Here is a 16,629-nt window from a genome sequence, read left to right on the forward strand (position 1 = left end):
TCAAAGTTTTGCAAATTTTCTGAAATTTGGGGAATTTTTTGCTGAATTTTTGGACTTTTTTCAGACAAGGAAACAATATTTCTTGGTGTCTGTAAATAAGGACAACAGGAGGGTTAAAAATCAGCCGTTTCCAGCTAGAATTGTCATTTTCCTCATTAACAATGTCTAGACCTGATTTCTGATTCATTTAAATGTTATCTTCATTGAAAAAAATTGCTTTTCAAAAATAAGGACATTTCTAAGTGACTGAACCTTTGAACGGTATTGTAGCTATCAGTATTAGTTAGAAAATTATTAAAAAACTGCTTTTCTTTCAAAAGTAAGACATTTCTAAGTGACCTCAAACTCTTGAACGATAGTGTAAATGTCATAGTTCCTGTATTAAACCTGTGGTATGTTGATCTTTTGGACAAAACATGTAATCAAACTGCACTAAAATGCTTTTTTTGTTCAGTGTACTGAATGTTAAAAGTCAGAACCAAACTCATGTAGCTGCACTGAAGGAAAAACACTGTAACCAGACCTCAGCGGAGCTCCATCAATAATGTAAACTCTTCAGACAGCAACATTCTGCCAGGGAGGCTTCAGACACAGCAAGATGTACATTTTTTTTCCAGTGCCAACATAGAAGGATTAGTTCCTCACCATCACTCTGTGGAGGTGTCTCCTCTCTCCTGGGCCGTAGATACCGCAAGGTCGAAGGACACAAGTCCTCAGGAGGCCTCCAGCTGCAAACACCAGATCAGACTTCTGAATAAACGCATTTATGGACGATTTAGAGAAATCTCAAGAGGAGAAAACCGTGGATTAGCTGACTGAACTGCAGGAGATCAGATCAAAGTTCTAACAGGACAAAATACGTAGAAATAATTCGGCAAAAGGTCCTGCATTCAATCTGAAGTAGAAGCTTCATCAAATCTAAATATGCTTAAAATATCAAAAGTTCCAGAAAATGGTACACACGTTTGTTTTTTAAAAATATGTAAATATAGTTTTTAGTTTTTAAAAAAAAAAAATCTATAATTTTCAGGATTTTTTTCCATTTTATTTTACAGATTTTCCTGCACTTTTTAAAAAAAAATATTGGAGTGTATTTAAAAATGTATAACAAAAAAAGGTGTAATAAAAAGGAAAAATATTTCATTATTTGTGAAAAATTTACCTTAAAAACTGACATTTTTCTCTTACGGTTGCTAGTAATGCATGCTAGTATTGAATAAATAAATGATGAATACTGAATGAATAAATGAATAAATAATATATTTACTGATTTATTAGATTTATACTATATTTACTAATTTATGTAATAGTATTATAGTAAATGCTAGTAATGATAGTTTTATTTTATCTTGGATTGGTAAATTAACTATTTAAAAAAATCTATTCTAGTGTATTTTTTAAAAATATAGGAAAATTTGTAAAATAAAAAGGAAACATTTCATAAATTATGGTAAATGTGTGAAAAATGTATCTTAAAAATGACAACTTTCTCTTACAGTTGCTAATGATTTATGCTAGTATTTAATAAATGAACTAGTTATATTTATATATTACTATATAATGATACAGTAAATGCTGGTAGTGGAAGTTTTAATTTGTCTTGGATATATAAATTTACTGTATTTTTTATTTATTTTTTAGCAGTGTAGTGTTTTTACAGTTTTTTCACAGATCACATACGTATATTTTAAAGTCTAAAAATGACTGTAAATGATGCTGCTCGTATCAGACGTATGAGCTTTAACCTGCAGAGTGTAATGAGACGGCTTTAAGCTTAATTGGATCTATACGGTGATGATGGGAGTAAAGTTTCACTGGGAGGCTTCACACCTGTTAACATACAGAACGTGGTGGAACATAAAACCCAAGACGATGCATTTGATGATTGCAAGTCTGTAGACACATACATTTACACTACTGGACAAACGTCTGGACACACCTTCCCATTTAAAGTTTCTGTTTTATTTTTATTACTTTCTACATTGTAGATTCTCAGTGAAGTAAACAAAACTATGAAGCAAGATGTATTGATTTATGTAGCAAATCAAACAATTGTAAAATAAACTAAATTTGTTTTATATTTTAGATTCTTCAAAGTAGCCACCCTTTACTTTGATTACTGCTTTGCACACTCTTGGCATTCTCTGGATGAGCTTCATGAGGTAGACCCTGAAATAATTTTACTTCACAGGTGTGTCTTGTCAACATTCATTTGTGTAATTTCTTGCCTTCTTAATGGGGTTGGGACCATCAGTTATGTTTTGCAGAAGTCAGGTTGGTACACAGTTGACAGCCCTGTTTGACAACTGTTAGAATCCATATCATGGCAAGAACCAATTACTGAAGTAAAGACAAACCACAGTCCATCATTACTTTAAGAACTGAAGGTCAGCCAGTATAGAAAATTGCAAAAACTTTGAGCGTATCTCCAAGTGCAGTCGCAAAAACCATCCAGTGCTACGACCAAACTGGCTCACATGAGGACCGCCCCAGGAAAGGAACACCAAGAGTCTCCTCTGCCGCTGAGGAGAAGTTCATCGGAGTCTCCAGCCTCAGAAATATCAAGTTAACAGCAGCTCAGATTAGAGCCCAGATAAATGCCACACAGAGTTCCAGTAGCAGACACATCTATACATCAACTGTTCAGAGGAGACCGACCAATCAGGCCTTTATGGTCAAAAAGCTGCTAAGAAACCACTACTGAGGAAAAGTAACAAGCAGAAGAGATTTATTTGGGCCAAGAAACACAAGGAATGGAGATTAGACCAGTGGAAATCCGTGCTTTGGTCTAATGAGTCCAAATTTAATGTAGCCGTAAGGGGACACAAGCCAATGTCTTATTGTGCCGGTCCCAAGTCCGAATAAATACAGAGGGTTGTGTCAGGAAGGGCATCCGATGTAAAACTTTGGCCAAATCAAACATGCGAATCAAATGTATGACTTCCATACCGGATCGGTCGAGGCCTGGGTTAACAACAACCGCCATCGGTGCTGTCGACCTACAGGGTGCCGGTGGAAAATGGATGACTGTTGGTCGAAGAAGGAGGGGAGGAAGGTGTGTTCGTAGGAAGAGAGAGAAGAGGAACACCAAGAGTCTAGGACTGAGAGTAAGGACTTTGAATGTTGGAACTATGACAGGATAAGGTAGAGAGCTGGTTGACATGATGCAGAGGAGGAAGGTGGACATACTGTGTGTCCAGGAGACCAGGTGGAAAGGTAGTAAAGCTAGAAGTTTAGGAGCAGGGTTCAAGTTGTTCTATCATGGTGTAGATAGGAAGAGAAATGGAGTAGGAGTTATCTTGAAGGAGTTTGTTAGGAATGTCCTGGAGGTAAAAAGAGTGTCAGATCGAGTGATGAGCCTGAAGCTAGAAATCAAAGGTGTGATGCTCAATGTTGTTAGTGGGTATGCTCCACAGGTAGAATGTGAGCTGGAGCAGAAGGATCTTGGTTGGACCTTGATGAAGTGATGCAGAACATCCCTAGAAGTGAGAGAGTTGTCATTGGTGCAGACTTCAATGAACATGTTAGTGCAGAAAACAGAGATGATGAGGAGGTCATGGGCAGGTTTGGTATCCAGGAGAGGAACGCAGAAGGACAGATGGTGGTTGACTTTGCAAAAAGGATGGAAATGACTGTAGTGAATACTTTCTTCCAGAAGAGGCAGGAACATAGGGTGACCTATAAGAGTGGAGGTAGGAGCACACAGGTAGACTACATCTTGTGTAGACGGTGTAATATGAAGGAGATCAGTGACTGCAAAGTAGTGGTAGGTGAGAGTGTAGCCAGACAGCATAGGATGGTGGTGTGTAGGATGACCCTGGTGGTGAAAAAGATGAAGAGGGCAAAGGCAGAGCAGAGGACCAAATGGTGGAAGCTGAAAAAGGAAGAGTGTTGTATGACTTTTAGGAAAGAGTTGAGGCAGGCTTTGGATGGTCAGGAGGTGCTTCCAGATGACAGGACAACTACAGCAAATGTGATCAGGGAGACAGGTCGGAGAGTACTTGGTGTGTCATCTGGAAGGAAAGGAGATAAAATGAGGAGGTGCAGGAGTGGATCCAGAGAAAGAGGTTAGCTAAGAAGAAGTGGGACACTGAGAGAACTGAAGAGAGTAGACAGGAATACAGGGAGATGCAGCGTAAGGTGAAAGTAGAGGTGGCAAAGGCCAAACAAGGGGCTTACGATGACTTATATGCTAGGTTGGACAGTAAGGAGGGACAGACTGATCTGTACAGGTTGACAAGGCAGAGAGACAGAGATGGGAAGGACGTGCGGCAGGTTAGGGTGATAAAGGATAAGGATGGAAGTGTGTTGACAGGTGCCAATAGTGTGATGGGAAGATGGAAAGAGTACTTTGAAGAGTTGATGAATGAGGAAAATGAGAGAGAACGAAGAGTAGAAGAAGTGACTGTTGTGGACCAGGAAGTAGCAAAGATTAGTAAGGATGAAGTGAGGAGGGCATTGAAGAGGATCAAGAGTGGAAAGGCACTTAGTCCTGATGATATACCTGTGGAGGTATGGAAGTGTCTCGGAGAGGTAGCAGTAGAGTTTCTGACTGGGTTGTTCAACAGGATCTTAGATAGTGAGAAGATGCCCGAGGAATGGAGGAGAAGTGTGCTGGTGCCCATCTTTAAGAACAAGGGAGATGTGCAGAGTTGTGGCAACTACAGAGGAATAAAGCTGATGAGCCACATGATGAAGCTGTGGGAAAGAGTAGTTGCAGCTAGGCTAAGGGCAGAGGTGAACATCTGTGAGCAGCAGTATGGTTTCATGCCAAGAAAGAGTACAACAGATGCAATATTTGCTTTGAGGATGTTGATAGAGAAGTACAGAGAGGTCAGAAGGAGCTGCATTGTGTCTTTTTAGATCTGGAGAAAGCTTATGACAGGGTGCCCAGAGAGGAACTGTGGTTTTGTATGAGGAAGTCTGGAGTGGAAGAGAAGTATGTTAGAGTGGTGCAGGACATGTATGAGGACTGTAAGACAGTGGTGAGGTGTGCTGTAGGTGTGACAGAGGAGTTCAAGGTGGAGGTGGGACTACATCAGGGATCAGCTCTGAGCCCCGTCTTGTTTGCTATGGTGATGGACAGGATGACAGACGAGGTTAGACAGGAGTCTCCATGGACTATGATGTTTGCAGATGACATTGTGATCTGTAGTGAGAGCAGGGAACAGGTGGAGGAGAAGCTAGAGGCGTGGAGGTTTGCCCTGGAAAGGAGAGGAATGAAGGTTAGCTGCAGCAAGACGGAGTATCTGTGTGTGAATGAGAGGGACCCAAGTGGAAGAGTGAGGTTACAGGGAGAAGAGATCAAGAAGGTGGATTTTAAGTACTTAGGGTCAACAGTCCAGAGCAATGGAGAGTGTGGAAAAGAGGTGAAGAAGCGTGTACAGGCAGGCTGGAATGGCTGGAGAAAAGTGTCAGGTGTGATGTGTGATAGAAGAGTTTCAGCTAAAATGAAAGGAAAGGTTTACAAAACTGTGGTGAGACCAGCCATGTTGTTTGGTCTGGAGACAGTGTCCCTGAGAAAAAGACAGGAGGCAGAGCTGGAGGTAGCGGAACTGAAGCTGCTGAGGTTCTCTTTGGGAGTGACCAGGATGGATAGGATCAGGAATGAGTACATCAGAGGGACAGCACATGTTAGAGGCTTTGGAGATAAAGTCAGAGAGGCCAGACTGAGATGGTTCGGACATGTCCAGAGGAGAGAGAGTGAATATATTGGTAGAAGGATGCTGAGTTTCCCACTGCCAGGCAGGAGGCCCAGAGGAAGACCAAAGAGGAGGTTTATGGATGTGGTTAAAGAGGACATGAAGGTAGTTGGTGTGAGAGAAGAAGATGCAGCAGACAGGGTTAGATGGAGGCAATTGATTCGCTGTGGCGACCCCTGAAGGGAAAAGCTGAAAAGAAAAGAAGGAGGTCTAATGAGTCCAAATTTGAGATCTTTGGTTCCACCCACTGTGTCTTTGTGAGACCAGGAAAGGTGATGGACGGTCTCTACATGCATGGTTCCACCATGAAGCATGGAGGAGGAGGTGTGATGGTGTGGGGATGCTTTGCTGGTGACACTGTTGGGGATTTATTCCAAACTGAAGGCACACTGAACCAGCATGTCTGCCACAGCATCCTGCAGTGACATGCCATCCCATCCGGTTTGTGTTTAGTTGGATCATCATTTATTTCTCAACAGGACAATGACCCCAAACACACCTCCAGGCTTTATTTATTATATGTCACGCATTTATCATGTATTTTTAATAGCTTCTGTTGCAGTCCAGCTCGAGGTCTTGCCGTGTCTAAGACAAATTTCTCCCACGGGAGACAATAAAGTGAACTTGAACTTGAACTTGGACTTGAAAGGACTATCTGACCAAGAAGGAGAGTGATGGAGTGCTGCATCAGATGACCTGGCCTCCACAGTCACCTGACCTAAACCCAATTCAGATGCTTTGGGATGAGATGGATCGCAGAGTGAAGATAAAAGGACCAACAAGTGCTCAGCATCTCTGGGAACTCCTTCAAGACTGTTGGAAACCATTTCAGGTTGAACCTCATGAAGCTCATCCAGAGAATGCCAAGAGTGTGCAAAGCAGTAATCAAAGCAAAGGGTGACTATTTTGACAAATCTAAAATATAAAACATGCTTTGACTTATTTCACACTTTATATTTACAATGTGCCCTCAATTTAAGTCAGAGGTCTGTTCCTAAGGATCGAAGTAGGTCAATTTTCGCCCTAAGTCAGAATTCTGGTGAAAATGTAAAGAAAGCCGTTATGTGCATCATGATATTGATCGGTTCTTTGGAAAAGTCCTGTTACGAGCATGTTTTTCTATTTAATTTCATTTCCATGGAGATGGTGTTCCTTTTCTTTGAACCACTGTCATCATAAGAGTCTGATTTATGCTTGATAATGAAGGGCAAAAAGTTAGTGAATGTAGCACAATCCAAGGTGGCGTACAACCAGCAAAGGTAAACAAGCTGTCTTATAGCGCCACGTGACAACGTATCCATCCACTCTGCTCACCAACTAATTCCATGTTCCAATGCAACGACAAAATGCCATAGGTCGAGGACGTCGTAAACCGAGGACCGCCTATACTACATAATTCCACATGTGTTCATTCATAGTTTTGAGGCCTTCAGTGAGAATCTACAATGTAAATAGCCATGAAAATAAACCTTTAAATGAAAAGGTGTGTCCAAACTTTTGACTGGTAGTGTGTATCTGTTTAGTGCTACAGCTCTAAAATTAAACTGCTGTGTTGCATATTGGACTGCATGCTGAGTCTCCACGGCAACCATTTCCTCAGTGTCTCTCAAACACACTTTTTACACAGAAATCAAAAGCAGCGTTTGGGTTCTGTCATTCTGAGCCAGTTCTTTCTCACCTTTGAGGGAGCATCCGTTGGCAGAGAGGACCGCCTGCTCTGCGATGGCTTTGGTTCTGGAGTAGTGGTCGATGTGCTGGAACGGATACAAAACACGCAACCTTCTCGATATCTTCACAAAGCAGCATCACAGATCTGTTTGGAGAAGAAGCTGTGAGGAAACTACACTTCAGCTCCACTCACCACGTCAGGAGGAACATACGGCACCGAGGCCTCATCGCCGTCCTCGATGGGTTTCCCTGTAAACACCACGTTGATGGTGCTGGTGTAGACCAGCCTGGCGATGCTCCTCTCCTTACACACTACAAATACACAAGAATGTCTCTTATATATCTGTTTAGCAAAGCAAATTCTGAAAATATGAATCAAAAAATGAGTTTTTTTACACATTTTAAGTGTCCTGTCACCATTTCATCATTCCTACGGTTGAATGATGTTTAAGTCACTAATTGTTCAAATTAAGATGCTGGAGCTTCTTGGAGCACTTTGAGTTTTTGTAATCACATCACAAAGCAACGTCAAGCCAACTTTGACTAAATTAAACGATTATTTGTTTCATAAGCTAAACTCTGGTGTTCATGAAGTGCACAGTGAACACTGGATTTGAATGAATGTGTGAATTGCGTGGTGCTCAAGATGAATCCGCACGTTTTTTTTTTTTTTTTTTTGCAGTTTGACATTATTCGTCCCCCCCAATGGATTTTAAAGCAGACATGTTTAAGCTAAAAGCAAATATTGACTTTAATTCATGCAAGTGTGGCCAAAAAAATCAACTTTTAAAGATTCACAGTGTTCTTGTAAGAGTTATTAGTATCTATAAGATCCCAAACAGTAAATATTTTACTGTAAAATCTTTAATTTTTCACAGAACACGGACTTGTTTATGGGTCTTCTGCAGTTTGAGTTTTTGCAATCATATCGCAAAGCATCATTAAGACAACTTTTGACGAATTATTTACTTTATGAAATGAACTAACTTTTTTATCCAGAAGACACAAGCAAAGAATACCTGTTCAATTTGCTGATATGGGGCTTTCAAACTATATTTCACTTTATTTTTTACTGATTTATTCAAAGTAGACTTTAAAAGAATAAAACCACTCAGAAAAACACATCAGAGGACAATCTAAAAGTTTTAGTTTTTACACCTGAAAGTGCTTTATAATAAGACTTTGGGTGATAACATAAATATGCATCACCAGTAAGAATATCTGGTATTACTATGAAAATTTGAATTAAAAAAAAATGAATTTTTCACATTTTAAAGTGTCGTCTCACCAATGGATCTTTTCTGTGGTCAAATGATGTTTAAATATATCATGAATTTGTGTGTCTTTTTACCGTTTATAACATTATTGGTTCCTCCAACGTTGACCGACTCCACCTGCTCTTTCCTCAACTGGAAACCAGAAACAAGAAGAGAAAAATTCAGCTTCTTAACTTCATGATTCATACCTCTGAGCTTTAATGCACCTCGTGATGATGAAGATAAAAAACTGTGACGACAGATGAATCGTTTCTCAGGCATGTAACCACTAACAAAAAGTCAACTTTATGTTCAATCACGACACCAAAGCTCGACTATTTTTTTGTGTTTGTCTGTAAAATATGAGGACATATATCCATTCCGTATTTATATACATTTACTTATATAGAAATAAATGTATATAAATACAGAACGGATATATGTTAATGCTAAAATACTTCTAAAAAATGTTGTGTTTGGGAAAAAAGCAAAAGTGGCGATTATTTATTAATAATTTTCCACTGAAATGCCTCACATTCCTACAGATTGGTGAATTAATTTTACACTAAATACTGAAACTTTAAATGTGGCTTATTACAACACACAGTTTCCTGGTGGCAGCGCCATCTAGAGGCCGGAGTAATTATGGCAATAACTAAGGAGTGAAGGCAGAAGAGATGTTCCAATCATGACACCAAAGCTTGACTATTTTATGTGTTTTTGTCTTCAAAGTTATAGGAAATATATCTGTTCTGTAGTGATATCTATTAATTTATATACATTTACGCTAAAATACTTCTAAAAAAAACTTCTGTTTGAGAAAAGAGAAAAGTGGTGATTATCTATTGAGAAATATACACTAAAATCCGTCTCCTTCCTTCAGATTAATTTTAGAATAAACACTAAAGGTGGAAAAGATGCATTATTACATTTCCTGGTGATGCCGCCCTCTTGAGGCTGAAGTACGGTGAGAACGTGGGAGTGAAGGTGGGGTGGATGGAGGGGTTAACAAAACAGAGGAGATGTTTCAAACTAAAAACCATCTTTGTGTTTAATCATGACACTAAAGCTCAAATTTTTTACAGTGCCTTGTGAAAGTATTCGGCCCCCTTGAACTTTTCAACCTTTCGCCACATTTCAGGCTTCAAACATAAAGATATTGCAAAAAGAGGCCCCCGCACACTGTCCAACTTGCAATATATCCTTTATTGTAGTAGTGACGTTTCGGTACTAGACCTTCATCAGACAAACATTTTAAGTCCATGAGAAGCCATCTTAAATAGGGAGTGGTTGTTCCTCCACAGCCAATCCCATTCACACATGCACATGAAAGTCATTAGCCCTAATTTAATACAAAACACAGAACAATTAATAACAAACAAGCATAGTGACTGGCTAAGCCCAACTCCCAAAGGAACATGAAATACTGTTAAAAGAATTTTATAATATCCTTCAGAGGCTCAGAAATGTATATATATACAAAGATGAACACAATCAACAGGTCATATGATTAGATAAACTCATGATATATGTGCATATTTCATATGTATCCAGAAGTAGTTAAAACTAGACAGGATCTTCCACTCAAATAGGACATTAAAATTCATGCTTCAGCACAAGATCACAGAAACATATTTAACAGCAGTTCATCATTTAAGCCCTTTGGGGTCAATGTTTGGAGGATATAGATCCAGTAAGCCTCACGCTGTTTTAGTAGCTTGTCGTGGTCACCTCCCCTAAGTGGCGGGTTTACCTGTTCAATGCCACAGAAACGTAAAGAGGAAATGTCATGATGAGCATCATTAAAATGTACGGCCACGGGATAATCCCGATCGTTCCTACGTACAGAACTTTTATGTTCACTTATCCTATGTTTAAGTTTTCTTGTGGTTTTTCCCACATAGGCCAGACCGCAAGGACAACCACTCCCTATTTAAGATGGCTTCTCATGGACTTAAAATGTTTGTCTGATGAAGGTCTAGTACCGAAACGTCACTACTACAATAAAGGATATATTGCAAGTTGGACAGTGTGCGGGGGCCTCTTTTTGCAATCCTCATGGTCTGTTTTTCCCTCTTCGCACCTGTTTTTTGATAGATGTGCGAAGTGTTTACCTTTTATTGAAACATAAAGATATAAAATTTTAATTTTTGTCAAGAATCAACAACAAGTGGGACACAATCGTGAAGTGGAATGAAATTTATTGGAAATTTTAAACTTTTTTAACAAATAAAAACCTGAAAAGTGGGGCGTGCAATATTATTCGGCCCCCTTGCATTAATATTTGTAGCGCCACCTTTTGCTGCAATTACAGCTGCAAGTCGCTTGGGGAATGTCTCTATCAGTTTTGCACATCCAGAGACTGAAATTCTTGCCCATTCTTCCTTGCAAAACAGCTCAAGCTCAGTGAGGTTGGATGGAGAGCGTTTGTGAACAGCAGTCTTCAGCTCTGCCCACAGATTCTCGATTGGATTCAGGTCTGGACTTTGACTTGGCCATTCTAACACCTGGATACGTTTATTTGTGAACCATTCCATTGTAGATTTGGCTTTATGTTTTGGATCATTGTCCTGTTGGAAGATAAATGTCCATCCCAGTCTCAGGTCTTTTGCAGACTCCAACAGGTTTTCTTCCAGAATGCTCCTGTATTTGGCTCCATTCATCTTCCCATCAATTTTAACCATCTTCCCTGTCTCTGCTGAAGAAAAGCAGGCCCAAACCATGAGGCTGCCACCACCATGTTTGACAGTGGGGATGGTGTGTTCAGGGTGATGAGCTGTGTTGCTTTTACGCCAAACATATCGTTTTGCATTGTGGCCAAAAAGTTGGATTTTGGTTTCATCTGACCAGAGCACCTTCTTCCACATGGTTGGTGTGTCTCCCAGGTGGCTTGTGGCAAACTTCAAACGAGACTTTTTATGGATATCTTTGAGAAATGGCTTTCTTCTTGCCACTCTTCCATAAAGGCCAGATTTGTGCAGTGTACGACTGATTGTTGTCCTATGGACAGACTCTCCCACCTCAGCTGTAGATCTCTGCAGTTCATCCAGAGTGATCATGGGCCTCTTGGCTGCATCTCTGATCAGTCTTCTCCTTGTTCGAGGTGAAAGTTTAGAGGGACGGCCAGGTCTTGGTAGATTTGCAGTGGTCTGATACTCCTTCCATTTCAATATGATTGCTTGCACAGTGCTTCTTGAGATGTTTAAAGCTTGGGAAATCTTTTTGTATCCAAATCCGGCTTTAAACTTCTCCACAACAGTATCTTGGACCTGCCTGGTGTGTTCCTTGGTCTTCATGATGCTCTCTGCACTTTAAACAGAACCCTGAGACTATCACAGAGCAGGTGCATTTATACGGAGACTTGATTACACACAGGTGGATTCTATTTATCATCATCAGTCATTTAGGACAACATTGGATCATTCAGAGATCCTCACTGAACTTCTGGAGTGAGTTTGCTGCACTGAAAGTAAAGGGGCCGAATAATATTGCACACCCCACTTTTCAGTTTTTTATTTGTTAAAAAAGTATAAAATATCCAATAAATTTCGTTCCACTTCACAATTGTGTCCCAATTGTTGTTGATTCTTGACAAAAAATTAAAATTTTATATCTTTATGTTTGAAGCCTGAAATGTGGCGAAAGGTTGAAAAGTTCAAGGGGGCCGAATACTTTCACAAGGCACTGTATGTGTTTCTGTCTTCAACATAAGACGAAATATATATGTTCTGTATTTTATCTATTTATTTATATACGTTTATGGTAAAATACTTCTAAAAAACCTTTGGTGTTGAGAAAAGAGTAAAATTGCTGATTATTTATTGATAAATTTGCACCTAAATGCGTCTCATTCCAGTAGATTAATTTTACAACAAACACTAAAAGTGGAAAAATTGCATTTGTGAAAGCAGATTACTACATTTCCTGATGATAGTGCCCCGTAGAGGCCGGACTAATTATGGCGAGAACATAGGAGTGAAGGTGGGGTGGATGGAGGGGTTAACAAAACACTCAGAGGAGATGTTTCTCCAAAGCTCGACTATTTTATGTGTTTTTTTGTCTTAAAAATAAGACAAAGTATATACGTTTTGTATTTCCTGCCACCTGCATCGTTAACTCAACACTCCTATGAAAAATATAAGAAAATAAACCTGTCATTCCAGTCAGAGAACTATTCCTAAGATAATTATCAACTATCTTTTGTCTGTGGGAGGCTTCACTTCGTTCTGAATGTTAACTGATGACACAAAACGAGTCTCTGAATGAACAGAATGTGACTTTGGATGACGAGCCGTCACCTGTTCTGGTCCGGACATGCCATAGGACGCCGTGTGGAAGATGCAATCGGCGCCTTCACACACTTTATAGAGCGAAGAGTAATCCCGAATGTCGCTCTGCAAGAAAAACACAAGAAGACAATTGACAGCTGTAAATGTTTAATCAGATCCAGCTGATTTTTCTCAGCAGGTCTGAGGCTCTGCAGGTTAAGCATCACGAGTCTGAATGAAAACCCTGAGCGGACAGGTATAATTAAGGTGAGTGTGCCGGTGAAACCTGAATCGTGTGTCCGCCCTCCATGACCCGGGCAGCAGCTGGTGCTCCGAGACAGATCACTCACCTGATTCTGGCCAGCCGGCGGTGACGCAAAGGAAACGCCAGAGTTGATTTTCAGGTCTGCACAGAGCCTTGTGAGTTATAGAACATCAACTATTTATTCTATGTTAGCGCCTTCAGCTGCTAGCAGCTATCAAAAACATTTATGTCACACCAAATTTGTCAGGTTTGCTCATTTGCACAAGGAAATTTGTGATAAAAAGGTCAAAGTAGCAATTAGAAAACTGAGATTAGCACCATTTTAGAGCGTTAATTAATGTACATTATTGAGGTTAAGGTCAAAGTCTTGTTTTCTTTAATGCATTTGAACATTTTTACTTTATTTGCTCCATAAAACTAACCTCTGAAGAAAAACATCTTTTTATATTTTAATCAAACATGTCCTCTTGCCGTTAGTTCATTTCTGCTTAAAAAAAGATCTCGTCACAACTTTGTCAAAGTGTGCGTGAACTGCTTTGTGTTCAGGATGAATCGCTGCACGTATTTTTACAATTTATGACATTATTGATCACTGGTTTTATATATTTTATGTACATTACCGTTCAAAGATTTGGGGTCACCCAGACGATTTCATGTTTTCGATGAAAACTCTCACTTTTATTCATGTGCTAATGAAGAGGATGGAAAAAAGTCTATTTAAAGTAACATAGAAAAACTGACACCCCTCCTTAAAACAAAACAAAACACAACAATACATTGTTGTAGAGCTATTTTGTACACATACGGCTTTTCTGGTGTACAAGACAAATGCTAAAGGACGGAGTTCGAACATAGTTTGTGCATAATGTATTTTCTGAGTTAGTCGTTGGCTTAAAGTGAGCACCATGTGGCATTGTGTGGAAGTGTTTTATGAATACTGCGAGATTAATAACATACAAAGTAACAATAACAGAACCTAACGTAATGCTGAAGCACCCGTTCTGTCTTTTGTTTCCTTGTTAGTCGTCGTATGTGAAAGTAGACTGGGCTTGTATGATTTTTGTGGTGCTGTAGTCCACGAATGGCAGCCACCTTGTGATTTTGCACTCATCAGATTGTCTCACAACTGTTACAATTTCTGTAAGAACCCTTTATCAGATGAGTTCATAGGTCAAATACAGTTCATTGTGAATGAGATGTGCATGGCATGGCATAAATATGTTTTGGTTAATACTAGAAATGACTACGGATTTGAAGTTAAGTGTGTTGGAAATGTGTTTTGGTCACATTAGTGGCAGAATAAAATGACCTTTACAGCGATCAAACATAGATAACAGACAACGCGACCAACCCAGACACCCCTAGCCTGGAAGGCGGTAACACTAACATAACTGCACAAGGGTTTTCTAACCATCAATGAGCCTTTCAGCACCATTAGCTAACACAATGTAGCATTAGAACACAGGAGTGATGGTTGCTGGAAATGTTCCTCTGTACCCCTATGGAGATATTCCATTAAAAATCAGCTGTTTCCAGCTAGAATAGTCCCCAAACCTTTGAATGGTAGTGTATTACAAAGTTAATGCTTATTTATCTGTATTTATGGTGGTTGTAACCGTGTTCTTTCTGCTGTAACAACTATCTATTCTATTCTTTTCTGTTTCGTTTTACAGTGTGAAGGTTTATTAAGCTGTGTATCAGAGACAATGACTTGAAGCTGAAACTTTGAAGTTTTGTTCACCAAATACAGGTGTTGAAGCTTCACTCTGAGCTGTGAAAACATAAAAAAATTCTGTTGTTTGGTGCACAACACATGAGAAAAGAATTGCACCTCTCTGACTGAATGCCTACGAACACTGATAGCTACAATACCATCACTTAGAAATGTTCTTGTTTTTGAAAGAAAAGCATTTTTTTCCAATGAGGATAACATTAAATGAATCAGAAATCCAGTCTAGATATAGTTAATGTGGTAAATGACTATTCTAGCTGGAAACAGCTGATTTTTAATGGAATATCTCCATAGGGGTACAGAGGAACATTTCCAGCAACCATCACTCCTGTGTTCTAATGCTACATTGTGTTAGCTAATGGTGTTGAAAGGCTCACTGATGGTTAGAAAACCATTGTGCAGTTATGTTAGCACATGAATAAAAGTGTGAGTTTTTATGGAAAACATGGAGTTGTCTGGGCGACCCCAATCTTCTGAACGGTAGTGTACATAATGTTCTTCTTCAGGGAGGAAATATGGAAATGGTCTATAATGTGAGGTGTAGAGTGCAGACCCAGACCTGGTAGAAGACGGCTCCGTCAGGGATTTCCCCGGGAGGTTTGTTCATGTCCAGTAGGACCACCGACAGCCCCTCACCCACCAGCTGTCTGCCCAGCCTGAAGCCGAAGTACCCGCCTCCCCCCGTCACCACCACCTTCCCCCTGGAGGCGCCCCGGCCCAGCGCTGTCTCCTCCCGCAGTCTGTAGGCCGAACACTCGGGGTTGCTGCATGTGGCCGCTGTGGCCCCGTTGACCCGGTGCCGGACAGCCGGGCCGGACGCCACCGCCGGCGCCTGGTGGGTGATCCACGCCTGATGGGTGAGGTGGGGGAGGTCATGCGTGTGGTGGCCGCCGGCCTGCAGACGGCAGAGGGGGACGGTGTGGCAGGGAAGCTGCTTCAGCTGATACAGAGAAGCTCCAGAGTCACTCATGTTGGGACCACACAGCTCCATAGATGTGCTGCTGGGCTGAGAACATAGAAATGAACCCTCCTGTTAGGTTGCACATTAAATGGGCCCATCTAACAACAAAAGGTTAAAAGAATTTTATTTTTTGTATGAAACTTCTCCTGCTTAGCTTAATAAGTGTAACCAACATATACTAAAATGGTTCATTTCACATATGGATCATTCCAGAACTGGAGGACATTTGGGCTTCAAAATTTTTGAAAATTTGACCTTTCCTTTTCCAGTTTCTGCTCCATATTCATCAATACATTCCCTGTTTTATGTGTTGATTGTTAACCCTACTGTAATCACAGTAACAGGGTTGCTAATCCATGCTAATGTGATCTTTTTCTCAGCAGTAGAAGCTAGATATTTAGCTAGCTGTTACTGCTGACCAAGAGGACAAACTGACTGATGGAAAACAGGAAAAAGAATGAGTCTGATCCTGATAACATGAGGCAGAGTGAGACATTCATTCAAGGCTGACAATGTGATGAAAATATGAAAAATAGAAGAGAGGACAAAGCTTTGCTCTACACATTCTTTAGAAGAGCTGTTTGATGATCTTATCGTGTGATTCTCTGTTTTTTTTTTCTTTTATCAACTAAAAAGGTTATGCTAACAGGTTCCATGCATAATAATTACTATTTAAAATATTATGTTGATTGAAAAAAATGTTCCCACAATTACCAGAGACATCAGTGAAAAAAATAATACCAGAAAAGGGAGGTTTAAATTTCTTTTGAACTGTTT

The 16,629-nt window shown here is 40.0% G+C and overlaps 1 protein-coding gene across 1 annotated transcript in view; it reads right to left on the reverse strand.

The window, feature by feature from the left end:
* sdr42e2 (short chain dehydrogenase/reductase family 42E, member 2) overlaps nucleotides 1–15,882 on the reverse strand; it is a 31,293-nt gene extending 15,411 nt beyond the window's left edge. The window contains exons 1-6 of the mRNA XM_022202367.2: nucleotides 15,451–15,882; nucleotides 12,925–13,020; nucleotides 8,722–8,779; nucleotides 7,564–7,682; nucleotides 7,381–7,456; nucleotides 646–728 (exon numbers count right to left, since the gene is read on the reverse strand). Of these exons, the coding sequence (XP_022058059.2) occupies nucleotides 646–728; nucleotides 7,381–7,456; nucleotides 7,564–7,682; nucleotides 8,722–8,779; nucleotides 12,925–13,020; nucleotides 15,451–15,882 (864 nt within the window). The remainder of the gene's footprint in view (nucleotides 1–645; nucleotides 729–7,380; nucleotides 7,457–7,563; nucleotides 7,683–8,721; nucleotides 8,780–12,924; nucleotides 13,021–15,450) is intronic.
* Between the last annotated feature and the right edge of the window lie 747 nt (nucleotides 15,883–16,629).

The sequence above is a fragment of the Acanthochromis polyacanthus genome, chromosome 21 (assembly GCF_021347895.1).
Source record: "Acanthochromis polyacanthus isolate Apoly-LR-REF ecotype Palm Island chromosome 21, KAUST_Apoly_ChrSc, whole genome shotgun sequence".
Lineage (NCBI taxonomy): Eukaryota > Metazoa > Chordata > Actinopteri > Pomacentridae > Acanthochromis > Acanthochromis polyacanthus.